General features: G+C 46.4%; 1 protein-coding gene across 2 annotated transcripts in view; it reads left to right on the forward strand.

Annotated features, from left to right (window-relative positions):
• The window catches only part of Pax5 (paired box 5), a 180,074-nt gene extending 178,829 nt beyond the window's left edge, over positions 1 to 1,245 (forward strand). For both annotated transcript variants that reach the window (XM_076843275.2, XM_076843276.2), the window contains one exon: positions 1,057 to 1,245. In XM_076843275.2, the coding sequence (XP_076699390.1) occupies positions 1,057 to 1,133 (77 nt within the window). In that variant the 3' untranslated portion in view covers positions 1,134 to 1,245. The remainder of the gene's footprint in view (positions 1 to 1,056) is intronic.
• The last annotated feature ends 16,443 nt before the right edge of the window (positions 1,246 to 17,688 follow it).

Raw genomic sequence — 17,688 nt, forward strand, 5'->3', positions numbered from 1 at the left:
AAGGAAGCTGAGGGGGTTCTTCACTACTGTTTGCTCACTCAGTGCTATTGTTCATTTATACCAAAACCTCAGCTAAACTGCACCAGGCTCCAGGCTCCAGATGCCAAAAAGATCAGAACCCAGCTCCTGCCTTTATGGAACTCTCCACCCTGGGATGGGGAAAGTACAGAAAAAAGTGGTTGTAGTGTGTGGCCCAGGCTTTTGGGGAGTGTTAGTGCAGGGCAGGGGGCTTCCCAGAAGAGAGAGTGGGATACTGGGATTTGAAGGAGGCATAGAAGTTTAACAGACAGGAAAGAGGGAAAGGGCACGGGCTGGGTATTCCAAGCAGGAGGCCGCCATGGGAAAAGGAACAGAGGCCTGAGAGTCTGATCAGTGGGTTAACTACCTGCCCCTGGATTTAAATGAGATAATACATGCAAAGAACGGCGGAAATGCTCAGCCAGCTACAGTTGCCATTCACATTATGGTATATTTGAGACTACTGCAAACAGTTCTTTTCTGCTGGAGTGTGGTATGTGAATGTGAGTGGCAGGGGCAGTCCTTGTGGGAGGTTAAGTCCAGAGAAGCTGGCAAGAGTTAGACCACAAAGCATTGGATAAAGTCTGAATTCTTTTCATCTTCTAGATCAGGGGCCAGCAAACTTTTTCTACAATGAAACAGATAATACATATTGTCAGCTTTGTGGGCCACAGTCTCCGTTGCAACTACTCAGTTCTTCCACAGTTGCAGGAAAGCCACCATAGAGAGTGGTAAAACAAATGAGCAAGACTGTACCAGTAGCATGTCAGTTACTACAGCAGGCGATTGAGGCCCAGGTTTAGAGCCCAGGGCCCCTGTTGGCTGAGCCCAGCCCTTGGTGGCAAGGAGCCTTGAGATCTTGGATGTAGTTATTGCCCTCATCAGTCTTGCTTTTCAGGAAACAGATCAAGATGAAGATCTTGGTGAGAGGGGACAGTGACTTCAGCTGGGGGAGGGGACAGAAGGAAAAGAGATGGGCAGACTATAAACAGGGGACCCCAGGTTCAACTTCAGTGCTCTCTCTCTCATCTCTTCCAGGTTCCCCCTACTATTACAGCGCTGCTGCCCGAGGAGCCGCTCCACCTGCCACTGCCACTGCCTATGACCGTCACTGACCCTCGGAGCTAGGCAGGCGCCAAGCACTTATGACACATATCATTGAGAGAGAGAGACTCCCAGCCTCCCTACCAAGATAACCAGAGGGGCCCAACAAGACCATCCCCCAACCAGCCCTACTCATTTGAAACTCCCTCCCTCCCTCCCTCCCCTTTTCCTGCCAAGTTCTATGGTAGGCCTGTTGGACTTCTGAACCTTTGTCCATTTCAAGTGTCAATCAGTGAGCTTCTCCCAGTGGTGACCAGATCTCTGACAACCAATAGACTGTTTGCCAGACAACTGCAGCCCAGCCCAACCTGCCAGTCCCCCAACTGTCTGACCTCTGTGAATCTTATCCACTATAGGTCTGGGAAGGAAAGATAGCTTGTTGCTTCAACAGCACCCGTGTATATACACCTTTTTGCTTTTCTGTGGACCTAAAGGTCCACATGAGCAGACTTCCCATTCCATGATGAGCTCACAGTGTCACAGGACATCTTCAATCTGACTCTGCACAGAGTATCCCCTCTGCCTTGAGTGCTCCCGTCAGGTGGGCTTGAAGCTGTCCTTAGGACTGAGGATGTCCACCACAGGGCCCCAGTTCCCTGCTCTTTCCTACTTCTCTAGTGTCTTGACTAGGAATCTTACTGGGCTGGTTGGGCTGCAAACTCCTCCCTGAAGTCTCCCAAGAGGAATATACTTTGGGGAGATGCCCTGGTTTCCCACCTCCATTTCTCTGGGGCCACTGCAGTATGAGCAACTCTTTTCCAGATCTAAGGACTCCAAGAGAACTGACTGGGAGAGCCTTTAGCTGTTGTTCTAAAGTAAGAGTTCATCTGAGTATTGATCATGTCATGGACTTTGAATGTCAGGGCTGGGTGGGTCTGAAGACCCCCAGGGAGGGGCCTGAGGCTTTCCTGACCCCTCAGACACTGGAACTGCTGAATGGAATTGGAATGTTTTCTAAGGCACACCCAGGCTTGAATCACTTGGGACACCTGCTGTGGCCACTTCACCCACCCATCCTCCAGGAACCTAGCAAGTGGATTCTGGGCAAGCCTGCCAGTGACAGACAACAGTTAGCAACAAGGACTTTCCCAGCACATGGACCACAGAATCTACAGCAGTCAGCCAGAACTTCTGATCCTTCTCTTTGGGTAGCACCTCCCCATCCTCATGGAGCTGAGCATATAGCTGGGCCCAAAGGCATGGGGTTGGCAACAGATGCCTAACTTCATAAAGTATAGGCCTACCTGTTGATATACGGGCTGGGATAGTCAGAACTGTGGCCAAGGCCATGAGAGCTCAGAGAGGGAGCTTGAGGAACTTACTGTGGGCCAGGCTGGTAAGAGAAAGTCAGCTGGGAAAACTTGGGAGACAGAGAAAGGCCTCCTGGGTGAGGGACAGAACAAGCAGTGATGAACTTGTGTGTGACTTGGGAGTGGTTTTGAGATGAGGGTGCCAGGTGCCACCATCTCTTCACCTGGAACCTTAATTCCTTGTACAGTCTCTCTTGCCAACTCAGAATGGCCAGGTAGAGCCTCCATCTAAAACCAGGCTGAATTATAGCCATGATGGCAGGCTTAGTCATCTCATGACAGTCTCTCATGTCTGTATGTCACCAGGTTAGCAGGGAGCTGGGGTAGAAAGAGCCTGGACTTGGGATCATCAGGCCTAGCAGGTCTTATCCTGGCTACACCTCTGCTTTACCGTGAGTCCTCTAGCCCCAGCTGCCTTTTCCTTTCCGGGCCTTGGTTAACTTGTTACAGCGGGGTCGCCTGATTGCTTTCTTCTTCTCATCCTCCCTCCTGGGGAGCTGGGGCTGTGACAGGGTCATCTGGGGGCATGTCCTCCATTTTTAAGCAAGCATATGGGGATGGACACCTGAGTCCTGCTAATGTTTGGATCCAGTGGGAAACAAGAACATTCTGAGGGGTGGGAATTATAAGGGCCCTGAAAAAGACCTAGTCTGGCTACCCTAGGGGAAACTGAAGCCCAGCTTGGGGAAACCCAGGACCATGCAGAGAGTTAGAGAAGACTTCCTCTGGCCATCCCCAAGTGTTTTGTTCCCCCATACTCCAACAGGCTTGTAGAATACAAGAGACCCAGGCTCATAAGTGGATTCCCTAGCAGTGACTGGTGGAAGTAGGGCTGGGACTTGGACCCTGGACCCCTAATACATGGTGATCTGTTACCCCCTTCTATCATCTCATATTCCTGGGAGATGAGTTGACAGTGAGGATGGCAAGAGAGGTTTCTGCTCTAGACTGGTGTCTGGGGCTGTTAGAACTACCAAGGAAACCCCGTACCTGGCCAGAGGTGGAGACCAGAGAGTCACAGCAGGTGTACCCACCCCTGTGGAAACTGTTTGGCAGAGAAGGAAGGTGGCTGGGGCCAGAGCCCCCTCCAGGAGCTGAGGCAAACTGGCCCCAACCTCCACCTGCCAGGTAAGGGTGGAGCAGGATGTTGCTTGGCTCCTCCCTTTCTCCCTCCTAATCCCTCACAGGAAGTGGTGTTGGGGTCCTTGGCATAGGCGTCTTGGGCCTCTACCCCTAGCCATTCCTCTCTTGGAATGACATGCACCCGTATCTTTGGGTCCTGGTCCTTTCTTGTGGTTTCAGTCTTTAGGAAGAAGTCAGCCCCCACTGAACTAGCTGCTAAAGACACGTACCATCATTCCTCTGCAGAGCCCAAGTGGCACCACAGCAGCCCCTGCCCCTGTCCCATTCCTGATCTTGCCCTTGTAAGGGGCTCCCTCCAAGTTTTTCCTCTCTCACCTGAGGCCTTGATAGTCCTCAGATGGATTTGTATTAATTAGACAACCACATGATTCCTGGGCTGCCAGGCAGAAGCACAAGAGCACACAGATGCACACGGAAGTTCACATACACACCTGCTCTCATGGATTAAGAGCTCCCAGGCTGCCCAGCAGAACTGCCTGGGGGCTTGGAGAGGACAGTTTCAAAGGACACAAGTTGCTGAGTAGATGCCAGAGAATTCTGAATGGAAATCCTGAGACTGGGGCTTCACCAGCATCCTGGTAGGAGGCCTGGGGCATTCCTCCATGGGCCTTCAACTGTGTGTTCCAGCTCTGACTTTTTGAAAAAGGACATTTTCATACCATTCATTTAACTCCAACCTAAAGAAATCTGAAAACATATCAAATTCATCATCTCTTTCCCAAAGTGTGCTGGTTAGGGTTAGTGCTTTCATATCTGATGTTGTATGGTGCTTTGCAATCCTTGACTGATGCCCATTTCACAGATGGGGAGATTGACATTTGGGGCTCATCAGGTAAGACAGAGATGAAATGAACTCTGATATCTGGGCCCATTCTCTATCTACAGAGTTGTGCGACTATAGAATTCGAAAACATCTGTCTCTCAATCCTCCAGAAACACCCCCAGACCCACAATGAGGGAAGAGCAGAACCTGGAGGCTGGCCTCTGGAAGGGCCCTGGGGTTAGTGGACTTGTCAGTCTCACTGATTCCCATTAACACTGAAACTTGTAGTCTTTCCTCAAATTCACACCAATGCTTCTGAGATTTCATCCAGGTTCCTTCCCTACTGCACCTTGAGCTCAGAGGTAGTCAGACCTTGTCTAAGGATACACCATGATGCCTGGCAGGCCCAGATCCTATTCTCAAGGTGCAGGGTACCAGTATTATAAGCTGTCCCCTTACTTCACTTTTCTCTGCTCTGATTTGGAGCAGACTGTGACGATATACAGGAGTGCCTGAGCTAGGATTTAGGATTCCCACAGGCTCCCAAAACACAGATGGCAATCTCAAGGGCCCTCAACTAACTGCTTTCCCAGCCAGGCAGGCAATGTCATCCCATTCCCCAGGCAAGGCAAGAGGCAGCATGGCATGGTGGGGCCATGATGCCCAGGAGTGTGGAAACTTATAAATCACTGTCAACCAAGAGAAAAATATATCTGTGGTCCAAATCTTACCCATTGGTCCTCAACTTGCCTCTTGTCAAATGCCCCCTTTCTTCCTCACCTCCCTGACCTTCATCATACATTTGGAGAAGGTGGGAGCCCAGAGAAGTGAGAGATGTGCTTCAGGTCATCTAGCAAGTTGGTGGCAGAAATAGTCAAACCCACCCTTCTGGTCACATCCTTGGCTCTGGCTTTGAAGGCAGGGTGAGGTGAATGGGAGAGGTGGTGGTTTAGCTCTTAAAGAGAGCTAAATGCTGCTGAAGCCTTTCAGGCATACAACAAAGAACCCCAGCTGTGGCCACAGAGCACTGATGGATGAAATACCTTCATGAGGAGTCATACCCCAGAATACTGCCCTGCCTCTGGCAGCCTTGGCTCTAGCCATCCCCTTGTGGATGACATTTCTGCTGGAGGATAGCTCTAAGCCATGGGAGGAAATCTGAAAAACAAAGCAAGCACTCCCTACAGATAGCTGGAAATGAGCTATGTTTCAGATATATCATCCCAAGAATGTAGAGAAAAATCCAGGCCCTTGGATAGGCCAGGCCCAGGTAGAAAGGGCTGATCCTGCAGGACTCTGGGCTAGACCAGCTCCACAGCAGCCCTGTGGAGAGACTGACTCTGCAGCCCTGGCCTTGTCACCCATCTGGAGCCTTCCTCTGATGGTTTCCAGGCACGCACACTGGTGTTCCTGGTGAATATATTCTTTTAGTTCTTTTGGCATTGGAGAGGTCTGAGGCAAGTGCATTTCTTAAAAGGTAACAAAATACATGATTGGAAAGTTAGACAGTCAGGCCGTGACTCCTAGCCTGCAGTCTGCCCCACCTCTGGTGGCCCCTTCAGCCCCTTGTCCCCGGGCCTCAGGATTCCCTCTTGCATATTCATGGGGGGAGCCACAGTGTTGATATGCCCTTCCCCACTGTCAGCTCAGGCAGCCAGGTCCCCAGAGGTTGGCTGCAGAGGAGGGCAGTGAGTCCCTTATGTGCATGCACCTGATGAGGCCGTGAAACTGCTGCTCACTGGAAGCAGCAGATTCTGGTTTTCCTTTCATTCTTTGGTAGCTCCTCAGCACCAAGGGAGGGCCCATTACTGGACTCCCTGAGTACTGAAGGGGATCTCAGGATCATGTCACTGCCATTTGAGGCATTCAGTCCAGGGGATCCAGTTTGTTCATCCCCAAGTTGGATGTATGTCTATATATTCTTTTGCCCACATCTTAGACACCTGAACAGCACAAGAAGAAAACATAGTTATACTCTTTACCAGGAGTATCTCAATGGTTTCTCAAATGCAGTTGGCTCGGGATGGGCACTTGGTCTGTGGCAGGAGAGACAGAGGGCCAGCACTGCCCTTTAGCTTTTTGCAGAACCCAGGGAGGGAAGCAGATAAAACAGCAGAATGGGGGGGGGGGAATTGGCAGTTCTATGTCTCCCTCTGTGACTCAGCCATTTTCGAGACTCACCTGCTGAGGTCCACCAACAGCTATGGCTGTTGGGCCACTCTTGTCCCCCGAATTACCATGCTTATGGCCACATTTCTCATCTCCAATAGCACCATTAAGAACAAGTGATTTTGGATGATGGATTTTTGATTTACAAACGGTGCATTTTCCTTGGAGTGGAACAGAAAGGAAACCATTTAATGGCTCCCTTATTTTCAAGCATGAATACATTTTAATGAAACTATTTTATTGTATTTGAGGAAATGGAGAGTTGAACATTCCAACCAATCAATAGCCAATTAATTGCTATCAAGCTAAAAAGAAAATAAATAAATCCCAAGTCTATTTTAAACACCCTGCCAAGTTCAGAGCCTCGGAATCTGGCCTTCCATCCATGGTGTGCACACCAGAGCACATACACGGACACAAACACGCACACACCCCGAGACCTCACATGTACTTGAAACTCAGAAAAAGCGCTGAGTCTCCTCATGCCAATTCTTGCCTGCTCTCCTTGCCTTTGGTCACAGAAGGTGAGCACACCTGGCAGTAGCCAGTTCTGGGGCTCAGGAAGAGACAAACCTTTTCCCTGGCCCCAAGTTACCAGCACAGTATGGGGGAGCAGGCAGTGAAGGCCTGGCATTGCCAGGGCCACACTTCTTGTTCCTAACTGCTGGGCCTCCCACATAGGGTAAGGATGGAATTCCAACTCTGGTTTGGCCCTGATTCCTGCTGGAAGATGCTGCCCTGGTTTTTCCACCCTCTAGTGGCCTTTGGACATTTGAGTATTTGTAGAAATGCAGATTACATTGCAAATGGAACTCTCTGACAGGAAGACACATGGATTTTGCTTTTCATTCTTTGAGACAGATGACTTTGTCTTAGGGACCAACCTTCCAGCATCAAAGAAATACATATCTACTGTATCCGCCAAAGTTTGTGATGCCTGCATAGACGCTTACTTATTAAAAAAAAAAAAAAGTACAAAAAAAAACCCAACAAAAAAATTGAATTGCCTTTGAAAGTCGGAGATGATCTTTCTCCAACAGATTGAAAAAAAAATGCTTCCTAAAATGTGTTATGTTTTGTATTCTTTTTTTCTAGTAGAAAATAACTGACTTGAAATATTGGTGGTTTTTTCTTTCTTAGTGACGTGTGTTGCTTTTGTGTGTAATGATATTTGAATGTAATTACAGCAGTGCCAATTTGCCAAAGATGTTGGACATATTTTTCTTTTGTTGGGAGGAGGGCAGGGGTTGGGGTGGGACTTGGGAGGCAACTGGGGTGGGGTATTGTTTTAATTTTTTAACCTTTTTTTTCTTGTCAAATCTGGAATTTGTGCTTTTATTTTAAGTTAAATGGTTGACTGCAACACCTTTATTTTAGATTAGTTGGAAAAACATGCAATAAGATTGGCGTAGTTTCAATATCTGTGTGTCTTTTCATGAGTGACTGTTACTTGTGAAGAATTGATTTTATGTAACCTTTATGTGAAATAATTATTTGTAAATATTTGCCATAATTTTATTGGTTCCTAAAATAAAAGTAATTTTTTAAGTTCAGAAAAAGAATTTTATCTCATTCATTTTTAGAAAATCTGCAGATGCTCTTTGACAACTTCAACCAAAGCACGTGGGATTGTGAGGAATTTGATGGCTCCTGATTAAATCCCAGTCAAAACAAATTCATGGGTCCAGAATGATGTGCCATATCACTCAACTCTTCTCTGTGTAGTGGGCAGAGGGGTAGGGCCTGCCCTTGGCAAGCTGCCAGCTAGGTTGGCGGGGCGCTGCAATGGATGAGCACTGTCCCCTGCCCTCCCAGACTTGTCTTTGCTGTTACTCCACTAGCTGTAAAACCTTAGCCAAAGTCTTTAAACTCAACGTTTTTAGCTCTAGAATGGTCAGTGATACATACTTCATTTATTCATTCAACATCTACTCTGTCCCAGGCATTGGGGATAAGAGCAGCGAATGGAGCAAAAGAGAAACTCTGCTTATATCAGACATATAATCCAGTGGGTTATTGTGAGGATAAGTTAACAGGTAAAATGCCTGCATCCGTGCTTTTAACCTTGATCCAGCCTGAATCTCCAGGAACCTAAAATGTCTGGGAACAGACAGAGCTCAGAAACCACCTGTGCCAGGCGACGTGGTTTTTAGGCGCTAAAGCACAAGCTGTACACCTGGCCAGAACTCAGAGCCCAAGATCCACATTCCTTCTGAGGGAGGTGCCTGTTCCAGCAGCCTTCAGAAGTGAGCATTTTGGCCACATGGGAGCCCAGAAGTGACTTTTCATCAGAGGGCAGGGCAGCTGCAGACCTGAGCCCTGCCCCTGCCAGGCAATGTCAGTCTGCAAGGGCAGGCAGGGACCGCTGTGCCCCTTGGCACAGTGTGTGCAACTCAGTAATTGCCAGAGATGGAGTGGGCGAGTGACCACGTGGGGGCCGTGGACTGCGACTCATTCATATTTAATAAAGCAGGCTGCACAGCCTCCATTCATTTCTGCAATGGATGGTGACGAAGATGATTCCTGGGGGAGAGACAGTGAGAGAGCGCTGGCAGAGCTCTGGCCCTTCTTACTTCCCAAGGCATTTACAGCACAAACTTCAAACAGAAGCAGCTGTGTTTGGAAGCTGAAATTGGACCCCAAACCTGTGGGAACTGGTGAAGCGGGGCAGGCGCTTCAGGCCCTGGTTCCATGGCTCTGGTCCCTAGTTTTCTGGGGGCAGAAACCTCATACCTGCCCTCAGAAATGGGGCACCAGTATCTCTAGTAATCAGTGCAAGCCCCCACATGATAGCTGCATAGAGGTAACAGATGAGGCCTCCAGGGAAGGAAGATGGAAATGCCAACCTTGAGCATGCTCAGGCAGCCTCCAGGGACAGTCACAAAGGGCAAGAAGGCCGGGCCAAGCCCTCAGATGCTGAATACAGGGATATCCAGCACCAGGATATCCCCATATGGCAGAGGGCAGAGCCTCCTAAGGGCCTTGACTGGGAGCCTCAGATCCAGCTTTTAATGGTCAGTTTGCTGATGTAAATAATGGCTTGACTTCTAGAAGCCTTGATTTCTTCACCTATATAATGGGCACAAACTTCATAACATTTACCTCAGTATTATGAAGAAAAGTGCTATGTACTGTGGGAAAGTTTTTCCAAATGACAAATGTGAGTTTTGCCAAAATGTCTTCTATAGTGAAAAGAAATAAAAACCTTATACCCAAAGGCAAAAGTCTATCAGAACTTCCTCAGTGCTAAGTGCAGGAGGAAAGTAGAATGTAAAAATGAACCAACCAGAAGTTTGCTGTCTGGGGATGGAGATGGGCATATTTTAATCCTAGGCATCATGTGACTAGTGCCACCTACTCATGGGGCAGGCAGGGAAGTGTGGGCTGAGGAAGGATTCCATTCAGCTGGGCAAGAGGTAGTCAGAGAAGGCTTCCTGGAAGAGATGGTTTTGAACTGAGCTGTTAAGGGTGAGCAGGATGTCAACAGGAAATTTCAGAGAAAGTAGGAGGGAGGCAACAGCAGGCACAAAGCCCCAAGGTTAGGGATATGACTCTTGACCTCTGAGCTCACCAGATATTATGGCCCTTTCCTCAAGCCCACCCTGTGAGGTCCTGTGGTGGCCCTGTGTCAAATGAGGGCTAACCTGGGTCCTAGATGGAAGGGGAGGGCCAGCCTGGATCATGTCATTTCCTAGCAGGTAGAGTTGTTCAAGGAGGGTAGGGAAGTGGTAGGTGCATGCAGATACTTAAGACCTCCTTAGGAGGCTGCTGAGGGGTGGGAGCAGATGCATTTCCAGCCCCATAGACTTAACAGCTTTGGAATCTCTGGGGAGGGGACTCTTCTGACTTAGTGCTGCTGGGGTCCCCTTGAACACTGCCTCCTGAGCTGTCTCTAGGAGAGACACATAGTCTTCAAAGCCCAGGGGGAAGGTAGTGGCCATCAGCAAGAGGTTTTGTCTACAGGAGACCCAGCCACTGTGATCTTGGACAACTGGGAGCATTAACTCCCAGGTGATCTTGACTTTTTGCTTATTCATATGTCCTGATTTTTCAATGAATATGATTTTTACACAACTTTTAAATCATTTTTAAAAATTAGCATAGCTATCTTGGCTTGATTTTATTGGCAGATGGTGACAAGAGTCTTGGTGACCCCACTTGAGATCAGCCCTGAAAGTATTTATCCTGTATTCATTTTGAGTACTGCACAATACAGTACCACAACTGGGTGAGTTAAACAGAGCCTTGTTTTCTCACAGTTGTAGGGGCGAAGAATCCAAGAGCAAGGTGTTAACAGGTCTCCCTCTTTAACTTGCCAATGGATGTCTTAGCTCTATGTCTTCAAATAGTCTTCCCATCTACATGTCTGTGCCCTGGTCTCTTTTTAAGAGGACACCAGTTGTTCTAATTAGGGCCCACCCTAATGAACTCACATTTTACCTTATAGACCTGTTATAGACCATATCTTCAAACATGGTCATATTCTGAAGTACTGAAGGTTAGGACTTCAGTTTATGGATTGGGTATGACACCATTCAGTCCACAACACACCTGAAAATAAAGAGATCCTCTTGGATAAGCCAACCCTGCCTTGGCCAGTCTAACACTGTCTCTACTCAGGAACATCTGTCCCTCTCTGTCCACACCAGAGACTCTGCCCCCTCAGTTCTCAACTCTCCAGTGTAGCCCCAGAAAGATTCTCCTTCCTTACATTCAAATAAATTCCTTGTAGATTAAGAAGTTGCTTTAAATTTTAAAAAAATTAATAATCCCAATTACTCTAGAGGATCATTCAGAAGGATTGAAAGTTCAAGGCCAGCTTCAGCAACACCCTATCACAAAATTTTTTAAGAATAAAATAAAATGGTCTAGGGATTTAGCTCAGTGGTAGAGCACTTGCCTAGTATGTGCAAGACCCTGGGCTGAATCTCCAGTACTGTTCAGAAAAAGAAAATTTTTACAAAACTGATAAGAATTATAGATACATATTTCAAAACTCCATATAAAAGTGATTTCATAATTTAAAAAAAATGTAAAGTCTCAAAGGAAAAGAGTGACTGACTACTTTTTTTTGAACTTTTATTTCTCTAAGAAAAATTAACAAAATTCAAAGGTAAATAACTTGGGAAAATAAACCTAAGAAATGTGAAAAGAGGCAATGTCCTTCAAATGTGAAAATTTTGTATGCAATTATTTGAAAAAGTACTACCATCCTCAATAGAGAAATGGAAAAAAGACATGTGAAGATTATTCATAAATGAACACATAACTAATATCACAGCATGTTTACTACAGAAATTAAAACATGGCTGGACTTCATTAAAAAAAAAAAAAAAAAAAAAAACACCCATTGCTGGTAAGTGTGCAGAGAATGGGTACTTATTCCTGCTGCCACTGAGTTGTCTGACAATGAGACCAAAGCTGCCTGTTAACCTCTGGGCCTGGCATGAGCCCCACTTGGAGAAGTGGGATTCGAAAGGGGCAGGGTGAGGATCTCACATTCAGGTCTGACCACTCCTGGCCTGTGGTTTTTCCACAAGGCTGTCTGCCTGCAGTTACAGGATGACGTTTACAGCCCAGGTCAAGTGCGAAACATGACACGTCAAACCCAATGGTGTCAACTGGTAGGCCATGCAAGCAGCAGAGGTGCCCACATTATCCACAAACATGTGTAAATATCACGACGACTGTAATGTAACCAAGAAAATCACTTCCTGATGTTTCCCCTTCAATGATATTTTCTGCTTGGCTGAGTTTGCTTAGCACACTGGAAAGGCCAACTCATCAGTTCTTGTTGTTAATCAAGAGCAGTAATTGTCCGAGTTCAAAGCCTCCTGACTTAGACTCTGCTGAATAGGATAACAAGTTCCAAAAATGCTAAGTGGTAGTTTCTATAAATGGGCATTTTTTTTAATAGGGAAGGCCCCTGAAGAGGGTTTAGAATGAAAACCTTTCTGCAAAGAGGAATTAAAACATTGTGCGTACTTTACAGAGCATGGAAGATAAACTTTTAAAACTCTCAGAAATTCTTAAAGCATACCCTATGTGGCTGTGCAATCATTTCCTCCCCCACTGTGTGAACTTGTGTGTTAGTTTAAAAGGATGCCAACTGACGTAATGAGCATGTCCTGTAACTTCAAAGTTGACACAGCAGAAATCTGATTTTCTCGTATATAATACATTCCTGGAGGGTGACAGCCTTCCACAAGGGGACTCAGGCTCCTTTCTTCTCTTCTTCTTTTCTTTTCTTTTTTTTTTTTTAAGTACAAAATGTGCTAATTTTACTAACTACTTGGTCATACACTGGCAACCTCTTTAATTTCTAGAGACTAGATGTTGCAAATTTGGGACTCATTTGTCCATTATAGACACTATATACACAGCAGAACAAAATGCACAAAACATACAGAAAACTGATATGTGAAAATGTACAAATATGAACACGCTAACATCTTACCTTTTGTAATTGCTTCTTTCTCACCTCCTCCACATCACTGAACATGTACAGATAGTACTACACTGCTCACAGAGGTGGTTTAACATTTCTAATCCCAAAAGACAACATTTCATATGAAATTTATCAAAAAAGATATTTACAAAGTAATATTTTACTACCTCTACATTTAACATATATCTGGGCACTTCTAAACATCTAGACAGACTAGATGTTTTAAGAATAAAATAAAATGGTCTAGACAGACTAGATGTTTCAAGTAAAGACTCAATTTGTCCACTATGTACATGACAGTTTTGAATAAACTGCACACATGTAACAATAGTTCTAATTTGAAAATGTCTTAATAACATAAGCATTCTGGCCCTTCACCAAGGTAGTGGGCTAAAATGCTCAAATTTTCAGATGACAATCCTTCCTAGGAATTTTAACACAAAACATACAAAATTTGTTTACTAATTCTACTTTTGTCATACACTGGCAACCTCTTTAACACCTAGAAAGACTAGATGTAAATCAGGACTCATTTGTCCTTTATATACACTATATACACAGTAAAGTAAAACAAAATCCATAGACCTAAGGAACAACGCTTGCCTCAATGTAAGTACACTGGCATGGGCTCCCAAGAACCAGCACACAACTTTTAAAAGGATGCCAACTGACATAATGAGCATGTCATTATGTACTACTCAACAGGGGGTTGGCTGTTTCCCCCCCACACAAAAAAATTTCATAAGGATTTTAAAAGAAATTTACAAAATGTGTTATATTTTACCACTTCTACTTTTTACCTGTTTCCAGCACTTTAGAACATCTAGAAAGTCTAGATATTTTTTTAAAGTACTTAGCATTTTCAACTATATATACAGTATGAGGAATAAAATGCACAAACAAAATAATGATTATAATAGGAAAATACATAAATACATAAAACCTATCTAGCACAGGCCCTCCCTCTTCTGACGGTCAAAGTCTTCCCCGTGTCCTCTATTCTAATCCGCTTAACAAACGGGGACAAGTGCTACTCCTAGAGGTGGTCTAACACATCCATTTGAAAGTCACTTCCAAAAGACATTTCTGATTTTTTTAAAACAAATGGGCATTTATAAGACGTTATTTTCTATCATACGTCGGCAAACTCTTTACATTTGGGATGTCCAGATGTAGTAAAAAATTTTAAAAGGTGGGGTGGGGGGCAAGTTGAGAGCAGCTTTTTCATATTCTGTACCCAGGCCTTCTACAAACGACCAGTAAACCTCCCCAAAGGGTGGTGGGCATTTCCAATTGGTCAAATAGGAGATGTTCCTCTACACTTTCTCTCTGGAAGAAGGAACGCTAACTGCCTGAGGGCCCTTAACAGTTCCGCCCGTAGTGGTGAGGCCTTTGCTCACCTTCCAGGAGGGTTAAGCCTTTCTTTGCCTCGGAGCTGGTCTTCCAGGCTGAGGGGCTGTTTCACGGGTGAAAGTGCCAGTCTCGTGGGCTGAAGTAGGGTCTCGCGTGAAGAGGTGCAGGTCTCGCGTGAAGAGGTGCGTCTCGCGGGTACTCAGGAATCAAGGTGCGCAGGCGGAAGTGCTGATCTTGTGGGCTGAAGTACAGTCTGGTGGGACGAGGTGTGGTCGCTCCTGGCAGGCTGAGGTGCTAGTCTTTGGGGAGCAAGTGCTATGCCGGCTTGCCGGACTCTTGGAGAGGACACAGAGCGTCCTACAATGCACTGCTCCTCTGTCACTCCTTTCTATTTTTGGCTCATCCATTTTACGTGTAGCCTCAGGGTTCACCTTGTTTGTCTGCATCAGGCCTATAAAAAAAGAAAGCCTGGGGATCGTATCTCGGGAGGTTATCGTGGGCAAGGCTGGAAGGGCTACACATTCTAGTTCACATTCTGTTGCCCAGAACCTGGTCTCAGGCCACATCCGACAGGAAGGGAGACTGAGAAGCAGCCTCGCGGTGTAGTGAGAGAGAAGCGAAACGGTCTAGAGATAGCTGGCCAAAGCTATGTCTTCAGACACTTGCGAATTCTAGACACCTCCAACCTCAGCTGAACACAGGTCTTTTCTACAAACTCTGGGGGCAGTGAAAAGCAGAATAACTGAAGCAAAAGAACTGCATGAAGATGCAAGGCCCAGCTCGCTGCGCCTTACCTCTACCCTATCCTTTGGCTGAACTCAGGCCAGTGTCAGAGAGCAATTGTATTCCTGTCCTGGAAGAGTTAAAAGAGTTTTGTGGTTTGTCTTCAGTTCCTGGTCCATCTGACCTTGTGCCCTGCTTCTAAATATACACCTCTGGATGAATTGTAAGAATGCCTATTAGCATTTATTGAGCACTAACTGTCTCCCAGGCAATGATGTTTAGTGGAATGTCTCCTGTTGTCCCAGAATTGAACGGCCAAGATCCAAAGTTGAGCCAACAGTTCATAAAACCTCCAAAAATTGGGTACAGTCATCTCCTGCAGTGCTGAGAAGTGACAATTCAGAAAATGGATCTGATGACCCAATAACACACTTCTAATCAGCCCCCCAACCACAGTTATCACCACAAATACAAGATTAGGTGGGGAGAGGCAGTCAGCTCTGGCAACATGCATGTCCAGGGAATATGCAGGTCCAGGACACAGGCTAGACCCTCCCTTTCAGTGGGCAGGACTGCTATTGCTTCTCTCTAAAGCTGAGGGATGATGACTTTAAGAGAATCCCTTGAAAGTCTAGAGGTATCTTCAAGAAGGAGAGACTTGAATTCACACCCTCTCCTGGTATGGGCATCTTCTTCACCAGCAGATTTGGGGACCTGCTACTGAGAAAGGAGAATGGACAAAGATATGCATGTGCTTGTGGGCAGTAGGGACACCATTGATAATAGCCACCTTTGCACTGTCTTGTGGAACTTGCCCCCCACAAAGAACCACCCCCTGGCAAGCTGGAGGCTGTGGGATGGACAGTCTGGTGGGAGGTTGGGGGAAGGAGCAAAGGAAACAGAGCCCCATGGCCCACCCCCCAAGAACTGGGTGCAGGAGTGAGAATGGGAGGCATATGGGATCACCATGTGATGGGAAGGTGAGGAGATTTTGCAGAGCTAATTAAAGTCCCTAACCAATTGGCTTCAAGTTAATCAAAATGGATATTATCTGGGTGGAATGATCTAATCAGGCCATTTCTTTCAAAGAGAGTCTAGAGGTCAGAGAAATAGTTGCCCCCCTTTTGGCTTTGAAGACGCAGAGTGTAATACTGTGGAGAGGGCTATGTGGCAGGGAACAGTGAGCAGCCTCCAGGATCCTGAGGACAAGTCTAGACCTGTAGGAATCAAATACAGTCCTCAAGCAGTGAATCAACATTCTATCGGCAGCCCGGGAACATGGAAGAGCACCAGAGCACTAACTATCTCCCAGGCATTGACAGTAACAGCCCCAGCCAGCACCTTGATTTCAGCCTGGAAAGGACCCAGCTAAGTCATAGCCACAGAAACTCCTATCCCACAGAAGCCATGAGACAGTTCATGTTGTCTTTAGACAGTGAGTTTGTGGCGACTTGTGTAGCAGTAGAAGATTGCTATAGCTTCTCTGTGGGCTGCTGGAACCACAGAAAAGTCCAGTCTTCTCTGAGGGAGGAAGAGAAAATCCAGCTTTGAATATTTGGGATTGAAGTTTCAAAAAGAACATGACTGTGGAATTATGGTGTAACTCAGTGGTAAGGGAGCATGCTTAGCATGTTTGAGGCCCTGAGTTCAATCCCCAACACCTACCACCCCAAGAAAAACAAAAACAGGATTTCATGTTAAATACCAAAATCAAACAGTTCTAGTAACTGGAAATTCCTAGGAAGTTCTGGGATCTAACCGCTACGTCAAATCTCCTGCAACCTTTCCAGGAAGAAGGAGGGGATATTTTTACATAGTACACCTAGGGGAGCTGAGGGATTAACTCATCATGTTTATACCCCAAGAGTTATGTCTCCTTGATATGTTGGTTTCACATGTCATCTCATTTAAACCTTACTCTAACACTACAAGATAAAGACAAATATTATCATCCTCACTTTTACAGATGCAGACATAAAACCTGGAGAGTGACTGTACCCCCATCAAATAACTGGTAGGGAGTATGGCCAAAACTTGAAGCCAGGTAGTGTGACCCCAGAACAGAGGTCCCTGAGAGACACTATCCCAGGCTGGCTGGGCAGTCATCTTAAATGATCTCAGAAGCCTGGTTGGCCAAGCAACAGGCAGCAGAAGACTGGTGAGATAACTAGGAGCCAGGCAGAGCTCCCAGGGCCCTGTTCCTCTAGCCCCCAACCTCACAATGGAAGTCCCTGATGCAGCTTGAATCTAGGAAAAACTAAAATTACAGCAAAAATCATTAATCCACTGGAGTGGCTTGGAAGAGCTGCCAGGATGTGCATTTTAAAAGCATGGCCAGCAGATACTCCTTGATGGCTACTCCATGCCAGGGTCTCAGCTAGGCACAGAGACCTGGTCTCTGCCTACAGGGAACATCTATTCTGGGGATTGGGGAGGCAAGTTGTAGGAGGATGGTGGTTCACAAGCAGAGTCCCTCAGGTGCTGTGGGAAGGGAGGAGAACCCTGCAAAAAGGGTGTGTTCCTATAGCTAGTGCCTTGACAGAGCATCTGGGATGTGCCACACCTGCCAGGAACACTTGCTGCTGCTCCATGAGGAGGCCCTATATTTTCCCCAGGGAAGTTCAGGAGGGGTTGGCCTCATTTTTTCTCTTGTTTTC

The sequence above is a fragment of the Callospermophilus lateralis genome, chromosome 2 (genome assembly GCF_048772815.1).
Source record: "Callospermophilus lateralis isolate mCalLat2 chromosome 2, mCalLat2.hap1, whole genome shotgun sequence".
NCBI classification, from domain to species: Eukaryota; Metazoa; Chordata; class Mammalia; order Rodentia; family Sciuridae; genus Callospermophilus; species Callospermophilus lateralis.